We start from the raw sequence: 17,192 nt of genomic DNA on the forward strand, positions 1-17,192 counted from the left end.
TCATTCTTTCAAGCCTGCTGCAAACAGAAAAATACAATAAAATTAAACACAACAGAGTCACAGGCAGAGGGGTGTGCAACATAAAGTACATTTACTCAGTCTGCGGTCAAGGACGCTTGTTAATTTCCATTCACAAGAAATTCATCACACGATTTCACAATACATGACGATACAACTCAGCAAAACAGGAATGTCGTCACTGTCGACAGAGACGGAAATACAGTGATGTCTTCTACATGATTTGAAATAAAAATGACTTCCTTTCACATGATGGCACAGATTTAGAGAGGGATGGCAAGTCTGTTTGTGTGTGTCCTTCATGTGTGAACATAAAGGAATCAGTCAACCACCCACCCGTGATAATTTAACAAGAACCAAAGATATGGAGAGAAAATGCTTAGTGTTGGTGTTTGGGACAGAGAACACAGAAGACACACTGGAGGACAAGACTATGAGTTGGCAATGATGTGTAAACCTATGGTCATTTCATAGTATTTAAAAAACACAGAGGGCAGTCTACTCACATTTCAGACTTTTGGAGATATGGAGAGAGGGGGAAGCTGAGTTTATGTCTGTCTGTGCAGAGCTTTACCACTATCACTGACTTCTTATCTGCTGTCCTCTGTCTGATAAGACTTGGAGTAATAATCTGTGAAGTGTACTCATGCGACCCTGATTCTCACCGTGCTTTGTCTACAGCAGCCTGGATTAGAGGATAAAAGTGGCAATATTTTTCATGTCATCAACAAATCCCGTGAAAAAGACCAAAGCCAACAATGAATTGATCCTACTGACAAATATTGTCTGAGCAGCCAGAACGTGATATCTTGTTCCTCTGTGCCACAGAGCTCCATCGTTGTCCAAAAACTATTAAAAACACACAAATGAGTAACACTGGCTACGATTACAGTCATATAAATAGCATATTCTGTTTTCCAAATTCAGCATTTTCCAATTAAGACAGGTGAGATATGCCGGTATTATTTGTTTTTGGAGCACTATATGGGCACGTATACAGTCAGTTGGAATATTTGTCTTAATTGGGGTTTTTAATGCAGTTTGCACCTCTCAGCCTCTCGTCTGTTTACGGTCGGCTTTGTGTATTGTCATGGATATGCTGTACACAAACCAACTCGCCAAGAGTTTGCTCGGCCGGCGTATGCAGACAGAAACGCCCTCACGTCTGGTCGGCAGAAAAAACACATCTGCTTTTAAAGATTAAAAACTTATATATATCTGCATCTTTTTGGATGAGCTCAAATGTCACAGCACCAAACTTTTCAAGAAGGAAACATAGTGATATTTTGATGCAAAGACGCAAAATGTCGTGTGGCTCCAGCTGTTCTACTTCTACATATTTTGACATGATAAACATGTCATGTTTTAGGAAATAACTTGAAAATGATTGAAACTATACAGTTGACTTCTGTTTTTAAAGACTTGCATCTTCAGTACACCCAAAATAGCTCAGGGCTGAGAGCCACAGACTAGTTAGAGAAGTAAGAACATACTGACAGACTAAAAAATGTTGGTTTTGGTCTTTTTACTGGATTGGTAAACAATAACAAAAAAAAATATACAATAACAGCCACCTTGTCCTTTAATCAGACTAGTTTGACAGTGGAATGACACAAGAACAAGTTTTGTTTTATTTGATGAAAATGACTACAAACTAAAAGGGACAGTTCAATGCCAAAAATACATATTCTCCCTCTTCCATGTAGTGCTGTCTATAAGTCTAGATTGTTTTGTTGTGAGGTGCTGAGTGCTGAAGATATCGGCCGTAGAGATGACTCCTCTCCAATACAATGAAACTAAATGGCACTCAACTTGTGGTGCTCAAAGCACACACAAAAAAAATACATTTAGATATCACAAAATACAAAGATTTTTGTAATATATCACCCATTGCTGGAGAATTCATTGATTATATTTGAGTGGTGGCAGATATCTTTACAGCTTTACACATGACAACTCACACAAAAACAATCTAATCTGATAAACGCACTACAGGTAAAAGGAAAACGTGTATTTTTGATTTTGGGGTGAACTGTCCCTCTAACATGAATGCTGGCGATGATATTAGGTTTCATGTATATCCCTCATATGTTTTAGGGTTCTTAACATTTGGTCTCATGTGCTTTGTGGTAAACTGCAGTGTCATTGTCACCTATGGTAAAGCATCCTCTCTCTCACACACACAAACACACGCACACACAAAATGGCTCGACCTCAGGTTGTTTCAGGTTGAATTAAGTGCTTCACTTAATGCAGCCTTCATTATCAGCTGCTGACTGAGACAGAAAAACACACACACACACACACACACACACACACACACACACTAAGGCATACACACACAAAACCAGTGTGTATTCAGGTGACTTGTGCTGCACTGCTGCACCTGATCAGTAATTTTCCCCATCCACTGCACTGTAGAATTAAGCTACTGGTCTACTGATGCAAAAGCTACTACATCTAGTTTGCACAGAATTTATGCTACTGACAGCGTTTGCTGTCACAGTGTGTGTTAAACAGGAAAAGGAAACACAAATGCATCCATCATAAAGTCTTCTTCTGTGATTAAGTCTCTTGAGAATCAGACACTTGTTAAGTGATGGTGGCATGCTGTTTTCAGTGTTGAGAACGATCATACAGGGTGAAATCCGCGGGATCTGATGTTTGGCAGCGTGCTGGCGTTGTAGCAGGAGGAATGTGGGAAAATGATGCAGTTTTTGTCCTCATATCTTAAGGGTCCCTGGATGTCACATATCAGCAGTTTGATCCAGGCTATGACTCAGAATCCTGGAGAAAGGGGACAGGGGGCATAGAGATGATATAATTATAATTTATTTATCTGTTACATTTACCACATATGATGGTAGAGGTGGTCAGGGATGTCATTATCTGTATCTGCTGAACTATAAAAAAATTGTCTTTGTATCTGCATTTCAATAGAAAACCACAAGAGGGCATGGTCCATACAAGAAGTCACATTAGATTGGACAAATGTATTTCTAACCAATTATTTATGCAGTTGTTATGCTTTCAAAGCATCAGACAGCTTTAATAATGGCATGTAATTATTAAAAATGTATATTTCATTCTGTACTTTTTATATCTCTTTTTATCTTTATTTTATTTTTAAAGAAAATTAAGTCTATTTCATTAAAATAAATCCGAGAAAAAAATGAGCAAATATATTCTAATGATTAAATAAAAAAATAAAAAAAGCTTGACCTTTTTAGAAAGACTACTTTTATTTATTTTAGGGGACATTTATTTCCTAATGCCACATTTATTTCCATGCTCTTTTTATTTCCATTACATCTCTTCAAAGTCTAAGTAAAGCAAAAACACATTTGTGTTAAGAGTTTTTCACACCAGAGAAAAATGTGTGATTAATCACCCGGCCAAATTTGAATGATTTTAAGAAAAAACTGCAAGTATATAAAAAAAGGTTGCAAAATTGTTAAAATGAGCTAAATTCCCTGCCCTGAGATGCTGGGGGCGTGTCCCCTGAAGGAGCTGAAACAAAGATGGAGTTGCTGCCGGACGTGTATACTATATTTCACACTAGAGGCCGACAATGTTGTGTTACACAGAAACACCTGTCACACCTCTTTTGATTCTGGGATGCCGGCATGTTGTCTAAAATCACACACTGGGATGGCATGATTAGTTCTCTGTTGTTTGGTTCTGTGTAAAAAAAAGTATGCTTCAGCAAAATTTTAAGCTGTCATCATTGATAACACAAAGAATTCCAAGGCTTAATTTGTGATTTCATTGATTGTGACTGTCATTGTTTTAGTTTTGTTTGCTTATTTTTATTTTTTATATTTTGTAAAAGCCTTGTATTTTTCTGTTTTGATAACTGTTTGTTGTATGTACCTCAGCATCACTGAAAATGAAGGTTCACCCTCAATGTGTTTTCCGAGGCTTTCAATAAAATAAAAGATGAAGAAAAAAGTAAACGGAGGTGTAATGAAGGGTACTGTACGATGTCTGTGTAAAAAGGGCTTAAGTCTAAAGTTACAAAAAGAATAGGCATTTTTATCTTGTGGCCATCTACAATAATATAAATCGATTTGAAGAAACATAGCACACAAACAGGTCATTTTCTTTTTCCAAATAATAATGAGCAATTTCAAATATCTGTTTCCATCACATTATTTATCCCCACTATATAGCCAGACATCTCTGCTACACACGAAACACGTCTGCACTAAATGTATCTACAATATCCTTCTGATTTATATGTGATCAGATCTCTTTTAATTTAGTTATCCAATAAACCTCCAGAAGAGAGACAGAAAAGGGATGTGACTGCAGGGAAATCAAATAAATGTTCCTCAGTGATGAATGAAAATAAGCTCCTGTGATGCTGACTAAGTGGATCATCGAATGGTCCGTGTAATTTTGTGTTCTTTCGAAAGCACCAACATAGTCCAAGTCGAATATGAAGATGAGAGCTACTGTATTTTGAATTTGTTTTCCTCGTCATCTAAGCACTGAGATTAACCCTGTGCACTGGTTGATGTGGGAACTGAGATTATCTAAAATCTAAGAGGATCTTTGGGAGTTAAATCTTGATATTTTTAAAACAGATTGAGGGGAGGCGACTGAAGGTAGATGTATGGGATGTTGACTTTCTTCTAAAAAAAATACGATGTGCATGAAATACCAAGAGGTTATAAATGACACATTTCAGAGGCGGCTTGCAGAAAGTGGAGCTGCTGATCCAGCACTCTGAAGAGACAATGTTTAGTGTTTGAGGGAGTCAAGACTGACAGCAAACCTTGTTGGCTGTATGATTTATACCACAGAGGCAGCAGCCATGTGTTATTGTGTCTTCAAATGCTTTTATAATTTCTCTTACTTTCACTGAAGGTTGGGAACTGAGCCCAAGGAATGCAAACACAGTGTTGTCCTCCTTCGACTGGAAAAAGTCTTCATAGTCCTGAGGGGGAGACAAAAAAAATGAGGATGTTACATAATCTCTCTGAAAGATGGTTGTAAACATCCATGCTAAATAGTCCCTCCGTTTCTCCTTTTGAGCCCTCTCAAACCTGAGCAAACTGGCTTGATGTTTTTCAGAACATGGAAAGAACAAGGACCATTTAACAATTTCCAACTGCTATCATTCATTTCAATAAAGTCTTGCATGGGTTGCACACAATTTAAAAAAAAAATTTATATTTATTTATAGGACTATTTGTCTGATTTTTGGGCTATATTTGATTTTACAGTTTTGCTTTAGTGGCTTTTCTTGAGTCCTGTTACCTGTATCCTGTAAGCTTGTGAGTACCCGGTGTTTGCCCTGTCTGTTATGCATGTGTCCTCTGTCAGTGTTTCTCATTTAATGTTGTAAACTAACATGGACACTCTCTCTGCTATGCTGCAAAACAAATCTACCTACGCGTACAAATAAAGTCACCTCCCTATCTAGAAGGCAATAAGCACACTAACAAGGAATTGCCCAAAATTAACAAGAGATTGCAAGAAAATTACCTGCAATTAGCATCATAAAATAAAAAATAAAGATTAAGAAGAACAAAAAGTAATGACCTGAAAAAAGTGCTGAAATAAAGTAAAAAATAATTAATATGAACAATAACAGACATGTATTTTTGGTAATGTTATTTAAAATACAAAATTATAAATATAGTTTTTCTTGATATATCTTCCTAGCTATTTCATATTTTTCAAATGATTCTCTCTCTCATGGTCTCTTTCTTAAGATAATTTTTACTCTTTACTCTTGCCACCTTTTACTTTTTTTTTTTTTTTTGCAATTTCATGCCAAATTGGTGATAGCCCATGTTTTTGAAAGATCTCAAATCAATTTGCTCACATTTTAAAGGTTTAAATGCTTGTGAAAGGCGTCTGAAGGCAGCACAAGAAAACTGATGCTGAACCAGGTTTCAAAAGGTTGATGTAATTCAATGACCGTGACATTGCAGAGTAATGTTGGATTACCTTGGCCAGTGAGAGTGACGGCAGGCAGAGCAGATAATCCGCCCCATCCATGAAACTGGATTACGACAGGATTACAGACTGGCGTGCAAACTCAGTGGAGGACATGAACTGGCAAGCACTAACTGATCAAACTCACTCACCAGTAGCTCGTACTGATTTACATTGATATGAACTATTGACATAAACAGCTTGAGCATTAACAATTCTCCATGTGTATAAAACTCAATATAATGGTTTACACCTTTAAAATAAAGTCTAATCCTGTATTAATTGTTCAGATATCTCTTGTTATGATAAATGTGAATGTGACGTGTGCAGTGTTAAACTATTTTGGATGACTCGTTTAAATTAAGCAGCATAAACTTAATTTATCGTATGTGATTTAGGGCGATTATCTTACCTTGCTCATCATGTAAGACAATAATTGCTTGTGGGTTGTAGAAGCTGAAACAGATATTTTGGAGTGTGTTTGGATCTCAATTTGTAAAAACTTTGTTGAGATTTCCAAACATTTTTTAAAAAATGTAATGTTATATGCTCTAATGACCATTCCACTGTCATTTAAAAGCAGAGTCCTACACGGGTCATTTTTTTGCAAACCTGAACCCAGCTGACATTGTGATCAATGAGAGAGAGAGAGAGAGAGAGAGAGAGCTGCATTGCATGTGCAGAAAAAGACAAAATTATCTGAAAATCTTTTTTTTTTTTTTTTTAAATTTTGCTTAATGACCCTGTTACATACTTTGTTTTATATCTTCTAACAGTTACATGTATCATAGTTCTATAACAGTCCCACGGTGCCTACTGTAGTGGTTTTTCATCTTAAATAATTAAAATAAATAATAGTTGTCATTTATGATCATTAGCTGTTTTGGTGCCCCCTAAAGCACTTGGTGACATACACTCAGTGTGTAATGTGTGTGTACGTAGTGGTGACACTGAACTTAATTATCAAGTCAAATCCAGACCTTCCCCAACCCATTAATACAAGTCCTTTAACGCGACCCATGATTAAACACACCGTTATGCCTTTGTTTTGCGTGTCCCATTCAGATGTGCAAAGCACTTGCTTAGTCAGCTCCCACCTGTTGTTGATGTAATGCAAAGTGACATAAAGATGCTGTCGGATCAGTCACAAGCTGCTGAATGTCCATGCTGCCAGCTTGCACCACTATGATTATTTTTGTTCCCGCCTGCTGCCTGTCTGCATTTTAGTACATTTTTCAACTGTGATCATACCAATGAATTTATATAAACATATTTTTCACCTGTTACACAACCCTCTGTAAGGGTCCAGGGACAGAGGGATGCTGTATGTTGTAAAGCCCTCTGAGGCAAGTTATGATTCCTCATATTGGACTTTAAAAATCAAACTGAAGCTGAATTAAAATGACTATTTCTAAAGCCCTTTGGGGCACGCTTTTTGACTGGCCTACAGTGAACTTTGACTTGGCTTATCTCTAAAACACTTATGATTGCCTTTGGGAATGAAATTTCGTATATGAATAAATTTTCCTTTTTGCAGGTTACCAACATGATACAGGACTCTGCTTTAAAGGCACCAGTGTTTCTTTAGATTAGTGTTTTGATGAGTTGATTAAACAGCCATCCATCCATCCATTTTCTTCCGCTTATCCGGGGTTGGGTCGCGGGGGCAGCAGCTGTGAGACGTAGTCTCTCCAGCGTGTCCTGGGTCTTCCCCGGGGCCTCCTACCGGTGGGACGTGCCCTGAACACCTCACCAGGGAGGCGTCCTGGAGGCATCCTAATTAGATGCCCGAGCCACCTCATCTGGCTCTTCTCAATGCGGAGGAGCAGCAGCTCTACTCCGAGCTCCTCCCGGATGACCGAGCTTCTCACCCTATCTCTAAGGGAGAGCCCAGCCACCCTACGGAGGAAACTCATTTCGGCCGCTTGTACCCACGATCTTGTTCTTTCGGTCACTACCCAAAGCTCGTGACCATAGGTGAGGGTAGGAACGAAGATCGACCGGTAAATCGAGAGTTTTGCCTTTCGGCTCAGCTCCCTCTTCACCAAGACAGACCGGTGCAGAGTCCGCATTACTGCAGACGCTGCACCGATCCGCCTGTTGATCTCCCGTTCCATCCTTCCCTCACTTGTGAACAAGACCCCGAGGTACTTAAACTCCTCCACTTGGGGCAGGTATTTGTCCCCGATCCGGAGGGGGCACGCCACCCTTTTCCTGCTGAGAACCATGGTCTCGGATTTGGAGGTGCTGATTCTCATCCCAGCTGCTTCACACTCGGCTGCGAACCTTGATTAAACAGATTGTATCTTATAGTCCATCAAAATGGAGTCCTAATCCTATAAGATTTGTTTTCTCCAAGTAAACAAACTAAAATTGGTTCCCAAAATGCTGTCTCCAAGTGCATAAAGCTATCCTAATGAATGGTAGCCCATTATAAACAAACATCCATCATACCCCACAGTAGCGATCCTCATTGAAGATCTGCGGAGGCAGTGGGTTGCCTTTTTCCGGCTGCTTGTCTCTGGGGATGTTGCGGTACATCCAGAGCCTCTGCTCCTCCAGCATGGTGATGTCTACTTCCTGGAAGCTGATTCGATTGGCCTCCAGGAAACCCACCACTGCTTGCTGATGTTTTTTTACCTGGAGCAAAATAATGGATAGAAGAGAGGTTTGGGAGAGGTGTTGAGATACAGATACATTAAAGACTCATGGTAAGAAATATGAAGTTGGACATGGACTTTTTTTTCTTTTTTACAGCAAACAAATGCAGGGTTCTTAAGTTCCCAAGTGGTATTCTTTGAATTTTTTATTTTAAGTTAGCTATTTGAGATTTAATGATGCACTTTCCGAAAAAAAGATTCATAAAATCTTAGCACTTTAAAGACTTCTGAAAAATTAATTCAAGACTTTTTAAGACCAATTAAAGCCTGGTTTTAAAACTGATTCATTCAATTCCTTTAAAGAATTTGTACATAATGCACAAAGTAAGTGTAACTGGACACTGTACATGTGTGTATGGCTTTCCCTCTGTCTCTTTATGTTGCTCTTGGCCAAGCAGTAGGGTGTTTAATACACAATACAATAACAAACAGTAAGCTGACACCCATCAAACCAGAGCACACACATGTGAAGTGCACTGTATGTATCCGCTGCTTCACAACTGCACTGGACATTAAGAAGGATTATTGATTAGTGAAGGAGATTATGTTTAAAATCAGAGCACTGACATCATTTTCCTGTACAGTATGACCTTATAGTACATCAATACTAGATCTTAGAAGAGGCTATAGGCTGAAATTAAGAAGTATTTTCTCTTAATGAATACATTGTTTACTATAGTTGTTATACTATTCCATATAAGTGATGAATTAGGATGTTTTTGTGCAGACATAGTTCAACCATTTCTGCAGCTGTGTGTCCTCTGTGTACTTCCCAAGCCCACAATTAAGTGTCTATTCAAGAGGGAACCCCATCCTGGAGACTGTGCAATGAACTTTCCTATTTATGGTCTATGGGATGGCTGCAACAGCTCCCTATGGTATCGTCCCTTTATGTGCTCTGGGACGTTCTGTTTAAGTGAAAATGCATGACAGTGTTTGTGAACGCTGAGAGAAAAACAAATTCGAGGATAATTTTAGAAACCGAAAAGTCCCACAGTCGGGAAAGTCTTAAAAGCACTTTAGACACAGAGACGCAGTCCTGCAGAGACCCTGGAGTCCTTCCTTCTTTGTTTGTTTTTTTTAATCTTGTGTCCACAAGTAAATTATCTAATAACAACTTGTGTGATAATAACTTGTGTGCACAAGATAATTAACTTGCTCCCAACAGATTATCATGTTGTGTGCACAAAAAAATAATATCGCCTTTAGGGACTTGAGGGGCTCCACATAGTTCACATTTTAGTGTTTTATGTTTAGAATGATTATCACAGTTTGTTCAATTAGATGCAAGGAAAACTTACTTATGTGGGCAAATTTCTACAACATTTGGCGTCTTTGCCCCATTTATCTTTTACATTCACATCTAGCTTGGAATATTTCAAAAATCCAATTATTCTAAGTCTGTCTGAATCAGTGAAACGATTTTACATTCAGTGTCACGAGCATACATTCTGTAATTATTTATAAATGCTTTCTACTTGTAGAAATATCCACTTAGTTCATTTGTTATTCTGAAGGGGATCATGTGTTGTGTTCATGCCTGTGTGTAGGTGTGTGAATGTGACCTTCTGTATAAATCTGCCCCCAACTAAACTCACAACGACTGGACCAATCAGCCAAATATTTTGTTCATATTCATAATGACCTCTCATGGTTGCAGTGATTCACAATATTTGACAAAGCCGTTTTCTTGACTGTTTTATATCATCAGTGTGCTGACTCTCATTCCCCTTAACCAGCCCTTACATGGTCTGTTGCAGGCCACATGTTGGCCTTTATCATGTCACAAAAATTGACATCCATGGAAACATTAAGTCTTATTTTGAACCAGAGCATCTGCAGATTAATTCCATACCTGATATTTTATTATCCACTAAAGTTAAGCACAATACGTGATGAATAAATCACCTTTTTTTGCTGCCATCTTGACTGTAAGAATGTAACAATTCAGCTGGGGGTAGCTGCCTGCAATACGGCTGCCATGGTTGTGACATGGTTTCCTGTTGCTGCACGGAGTCATACTACAGCTGGAGCATTTCAGACGCACATACTTTCACCTGCCTGACTTTGTAGACTTGCAGATTCTGTTGATTTGATAATTTTTTCCTTGATATCTCTACTTCTACCCTAAGTAAGTAAGAAGGCTACGTAGTTAAATGGTTTCTTTTTATGTCTTTTTAAAGACTGTTTCTATTTTATACTCTGTTGTGTTGTAGCCTAGAGACAAAGTTAATACTGCTAAAAGACCAGCTATGAATGTCATGGATTTCAATCAAGATGTACTGCTGTATTTCAGATATTAAAGGCATTCGTGTTTATATTTATATTGTATCTACATTTTACATCCAATGCTTGTTAGCAGGAAAACTCAATCTGCTCTTTAAAACACGCCATGGCTTCGTCAAAGATAGAAGAGGCACATATTTCTATGAGGCTTCTGAAGCACATTGTGCTGCGTCTAAAGTGGCCGCTATCAGCCCTGGCGGCCGCTTTGTAGCCTAGCAGAGATCTGCACTTTACTGAGCGCACTCTTCTACTTTGTTCTGTTTCATCTCCATTTTGTATCCTCTCATGCAATCATTCACGGTGATTCAGATTCAGTCAATACAGTCTGTACACTTGAACATTCATTAACATGACAAAGGGGCTGATTATTCAAAACAACTTGGGGGCGAGACAGTGTGATAAAAATATCAACAGGGGCTTGTATTTTATGGAAACATTTTCAAGGATTGACAGAGAAGATAAAAAAATAATAATAATAAAAAAAATGTTTTAGTGATATCCACCCTCTGTGCTTTTGTGTGCACACGTCCTGTGTGTCCATTATTTTGGTGATGCTATGGGCAACAATGGAGCTATTGTTTTATCTTAAAGACAGTACAGGATTGTTCTGAACAGTCTGTTATAGACACACCCTCAAACAAGATCATCTGTTGTGTTTTCTTTCTCTCTGTGTGACCATAAAACAGCTTTATCTGGACTCTCACAAGAAAGTAAACAAATTGCAAGGACACTGACTGTCATTAAAGAGAAAAAATGTTTGTTCTCGTCAAAGGTTAAAACTCAGTATAGAGTCTGCATCTACACTGTATATCACGTTGCTGCTCTCCAGCATAGTACAAATGATACGACCTTCCTCTGAGCTGAAAGGCAGGCAGCGCGAGTCTAAATAATGAAAGAGGTTCCCCCCTGGTGAGGGTGAGTGAGAGTGTGTGTCAGGGGACAGATGAGTTCAGATTTTGGTGTGCATGTAGGATTAAAGACACATACAGAAATTGCTCTCCTACATACACATTACAGTGTATGTGCATGCATGTATTGTTGGAGAGCACTTTCAGAAATGTAGGGATTAACTGGAGGTTAATCTGTTAGTCACGGACAGAAAGGGACACAGGAAAAGACAGGACATGGGATAGAAAAAAAGAAAGAAATTACAGCTACCCTGAGCAAAACAAAAATGACAACAAAAATTACAGAAATTTTAAAATTAATAACTATTTTTTGTTTGTTTTTCTAGACAATTTTTTGTAGTCATGGACAGAGAAGGTCACAGGAAGAAGAGGATATGGGACAGAAAAAAAGACATTTAAGCAAAAAATAAAAATAAAAATCTGAAAATATTTAAAATGATAAACTAATTTAGTCATGGAGAGAGGGACACATAGAAAGGAGAGACATGGAATGATGAAAAAAAGACAAATTACATCTGCCCTAAGCCAAAAAAATATATCTCAGATAATCTTTAAAAACTTGATTTAAAAAACAAAGAAAAAAAGACTAATCTTTAAAGTCATGGAAAGAGAGAGACGTGTGGAAAGACAGGATATAGGACAGTAAACAAAGAAATAAACGACACTTATTCTGAGCAAAAAAGAACAAAAAAACAGAAAATGTTAAAATTCCAACTTTGATTTGTTTTTGTTTTTTAAAGACTAATCTATTTGTCATAGACAGAAATGACATGGGAAAGGAAAAAAAAGAAAGAAATTACAACCTGGTCAAAACAACAAGCAAACAAAAAAACAGCATTTTTTAAAACATAAACTTCATTTTTAAAGACAATTTCTCTCGTCATGAACAGAGAGGGACACAGGGAAAAGAGGACATGGGAAAGAAAAAAATCACAGCTATCCTGAGGGTAAAAAAAATCTGAAAATTTTAAAATGATATGGTTGATTTTTTTTTTTTTAAGACTGATTTTTATTCCTGGACAGACAGGTACATGGGGAAGGATAGGACATGGCACATAAATTAAATAATATACACCTGCCCTCGGCAAAAAAAAACATACCTCGGAAACTTTAAAAAATATTAACTTGTTATTTGTTGGATCTTCAAAAGGCTGTAACATTACCTATATAAACTATTTTCAATTTGCACTGTACATTGTTTGGCAAGAGCTAGAGATGACTATTTGTAATTATTAAAAACTACATTCATGATAATTAGCGTGGCATTAGGAATTAGAAAAACAGCATGGAAATATACAAATCTGATGAGACTGAACCAGAAAAATATCCACTGAGGAGAGTGGGGGATAACCTAATTTGCACTTCATTCATTCTGTGTTGATGATTTCCGCCCCACTAATCTGCTGTTGTTAAGCTGTGAGCTGCTCATTTCACGGGGGCACTGTAGTGCTCTGATTATTGCTCTCCCCCTCAGTCCTTCCTGCTTGTGTTGCACCTGTTTGTTTTAGTCTTTCACAGTATTATTGTCTCCCCCCGTCTCTGTCTGTCTCTCCACTCACACACACCCATTTCACTTTAAATCAGCTCAGGGTTCCAGTCTCACCTTCCCCTTTTATCCAATCACTTGTAACTCAATTCAAAAGCATTCACAGTAAATTACATTCACATGAGCTCAACACTCAACTGACCCAATTGGTGGACCTATTCAAGCATGCACGACTGTGCTTTGTGCGTGTGTGTGTTTTTTGAATGTATGTGTCATAGAGTTAAAAATAGCTCCTTTGTAAACGCTCAGAGATTGTGCTGCCCTCTTCTAGAGATGAAGCATGATAAAATAAATATATTACTCATTTCCCCCATTACCTAAGGCTTGAAACACTCACGTAGGAGTGTTGTTTGATGATTTTCTGCTGGTTCTCAATATCAGCTCAGCCTTCAAAATGGCATATGAATGTTGTTTCCCAGGAGGCACTACAGAAATAGGGCTATGACTAACAATAACTGCCATCATTGGTTTCATTTTATCAAGTTACTTTTTCTTTTTTAATTAAGGAAACAGTTGCTAACTATTTTAAAAAATAGATATTTTGTCATATTTGCTGAAACTGTCATTGTATCCACACAGTAGTACACGAGACATATAACAAGGTTTCCCACACATTTGTTAATTAGTGGCAGTCTGCCACGATTAAAACATTTTTTTGATTTTATATTTTTGAGGCTGGACCGTTCATTAGGAGCACTTTTGAAATAGTATATATGCTGCTCCATCTGCATTAAATTAAAAAAAAAAAAGTATTAAAAATTTGGGTCTACAAGTTTGCATTGACGTGCAGCAGCTGCTCCTCTCATTAATTGATCTGATCTGATCAGCCCTGACTGAATTGACGGATCAATTTTCCACCCTGTAAGTTACAAACTGCTGCTGAGGAATAAAATAACCCACAGAGGGCTCTGCCTGCGCTGTGCTCACAGACCCTCAACAAACTCAAAATTTAAAGAGCCGATATAGAACGATTCAAAGGGACATACATGCATTTAAAGAAAAAAACTAAAAATGAAATGCAGTCAAATGAGCAGAGCTGATCAAATATAAATCAAAAATCTGTTTCTGTATGGCCTATTTCTCTGAACAAAAGTTTCAGGAAACATAGCGTACTGCTTACCTGTGAAATGAAAACATTCTGCGATGCTTATATGGTAATATTGTGGGCGGGTCACACACGTTTTTATTTTAAAGCTAAACAGCACACTTAATAAAATAGAATAAAATAAAATAAATGGAATGAAATAAAATAAAATATATACAGCTGCATGAAAGACTTTCATTCATGCCTTTTAAGGCCATTAGAAGCACAAGGATGAGGCAGAGGAACACAATTTTTTTGACAGATCATCTGTCTTTTCTGTGTGGATATAGTGACAGTTTCAGCAAATATGACAAAAAAAGTTTTTGCTTTTTTTTTTTTTTTTTTTAAATAAAACTACAGCTTTGGCCCATTAATTGGTTAGTTTATTCAGTGTCAGGAAATAGTGGCAAATGGAAATTTTTAGAGCTCAAAGTGACATCTTCAAATGTATTTTTTTGTCTGACAATATGTCCAAAACCCAATTCAGTCATATAAAATCATATATAAAACTGTGAAACAATGCACATCTGCGAAGCTGGGATTTTCTCTTAAACGTCAATTAATCATTTCTGCACCACACAACAACCACAGTGAATGTCCTTCTAATTAAATCTGTCTCATAAATCTGCAGTAAGGCCTTCAGCATAATAGTTCTGGCTGCTCAGTTGTAGGAATCCCACCCTAGAATCACTCAGGGGTTAAACAAGTTGAAAGTAACGTTTCACAACACAAATAAGAGCAAGGTTACTCCAAAGGACAGTGAAATTGTTCCAGAGGTCCAAATCTACCTGCTCCTCTGATGGCGTCTCAGCAAAAATGCCTTTGTGATGAATAATGCAGCACCTCCTGTCTCGCAGCAAAAACCTGCTGTAAATACTGTTTGTAAATCTAACGTTTTTGGTTACCGACGGCGATGACAGAGACACTGATTCTATGTCATTTTTGAAGTCATATTTATGACATGTAAATGATTTTACTTGTTAACAGTCATCAATGATTTATTTTAACCCCCTGAAGCCTGGAGTGGCATCACTTTTCTTGTGGTGCTTTCAGACATCTTTCACGAGTATTGAAACGTTTAAACATGAGCAAATTGGTGCAATTTCTCAAAATAAAACATGATGAAAAAGGCAATGAGCAAACTGTTAATAACTGTTTCGCAAATTGCAAGAATTAAGTAGATTTAGAAAATTATTTTTAAAAAGCAAGGGAAAATGTCTAGGGAATAAAAGAAAAAAAACTACAAAAAAAATAATTATAATGATCATAAATAAATATTTAAAGTTGTGTTTCTGAATTTTTAGAATTTTAAGCACATTGCCCAGGTCTTTTCCTTGTTTTGTTTTTCTTATTTAAAAAAAAAAAAATCAGATATTTTGGGTCATTTCTTCTTTGTTGCTTATTGCCTTCTTCCCATGAGGAAATGCTCAGGTTTCAAAGGGTTAAAGTAATGTTAGAGTCACAATATTGATCGAAACACTATAAGTCCTACTAGTTTGTTTTTAGAGTGGAGTAGTTTTTCAAGAATTTATTAATTAGGCTTCTTCACAATGGAGGCCAATCCTATCTGTAAATAAAAATATATATGTTTGGAAATACATTTAACAAAAATGCAACAGGCTGAATTAACACGTGCATTGTACAGACCCAGTATCTACCTTGACACTTAAAAACGTGCATCTCAGTTAAGGAATAACCTACCCCTTGATGCTGACTACTTTCACTGCTTGAGAACAGTCTGAAGTCGCACTCACAGTCCAGTTACATAATGCCAGTAAACACTATTCGGGGAGCATAAAGCTCTCCACGTGCATTTGCAACATGCCTGCTTACTTTATATGCAACTGTCAACACGCATAAAAACACATTTGCAAACACTCACCGCGACAGAGCCGGTTGAAGAGGCGATGTAAACCTTGATGACCATTTTAATCCCAAATTAATGTCAAGACAGTCGACCAGCAAAGTGCTTGATGGCAGCTAGTCCCGTTTATTCCTAAAAATTAACAGACTTTTGACTAGTCTACAGGCTGTGTTTTAAAGGTGATAAGAACTCCAGTATTTAAACTGAGCCATGATAATAAAACAGCGTGCGCTCCTGCTGACTGTGGCGCTCAACGACTCTCTGCACAGATGCTACAGACGCGTATAGACACTGGACTTCCGGTCACAGTTTTCAAAATAAAAGAATGGTCAAACCGTCTAATTGCGCCATTCATTTATTTAAAAATATATTTGTTTTCATTTTTATAATCTTTATTATTATAGTTTGAGAGGTATATTAAATGAAGAACTCAAATTTGGCTTTCCACACATTTTTTTTTACCAAGCTCAAGTATGTGAAATTCAATTAAATGTTTATTTTTAAGGGAAAAAAATAATTTATTTTCTGCTTGGTTTGCTGTTGTTATATCTGGGAGCTTGACTAATATTCCTGGTAAATTTCAGGTATTGCACTGGCGGGTGATAGCAGGGAAATGTAGTTCAAATGATTCTGGCATGAAGGCTGTTTTCTGTCCTGTTAGTAGCACATATACATTTACAATTAGATTAGGTGGATTTAGGGATGGATGGTATGTTACAAATTGCACATATGGTTCATGACCTAAATCTCAAACACCAAGCAAATACTGCTGAAGTGACAGACATTATGTGCACACTTAAACAAAATTGATAGATAGATAGATAGATAGATAGATAGATAGATAGATAGATAGAGTGATTGGGGGAAACTGCATGAC

At 37.3% G+C, this 17,192-nt stretch overlaps 1 protein-coding gene across 1 annotated transcript; it reads right to left on the reverse strand.

Annotated features, from left to right (window-relative positions):
* Positions 1-72: 72 nt before the first annotated feature.
* sh3bgrl2 (SH3 domain binding glutamate-rich protein like 2) lies at positions 73-16,588 on the reverse strand. Its single transcript, XM_042503814.2, has 4 exons — positions 16,334-16,588; positions 8,422-8,607; positions 4,880-4,960; positions 73-2,805 (listed from the first exon to the last, which is right to left on the reverse strand). The coding sequence occupies exons 1-4, from the start codon at positions 16,376-16,378 to the stop codon at positions 2,791-2,793; spliced, it is 327 nt and encodes a 108-aa protein (XP_042359748.1). The 5' UTR covers positions 16,379-16,588; the 3' UTR covers positions 73-2,790.
* Between the last annotated feature and the right edge of the window lie 604 nt (positions 16,589-17,192).

Source organism: Plectropomus leopardus, chromosome 16 (assembly GCF_026936395.1).
Source record: "Plectropomus leopardus strain MGB_pleo_1.0 chromosome 16, ASM2693639v1, whole genome shotgun sequence".
Lineage (NCBI taxonomy): Eukaryota > Metazoa > Chordata > Actinopteri > Perciformes > Serranidae > Plectropomus > Plectropomus leopardus.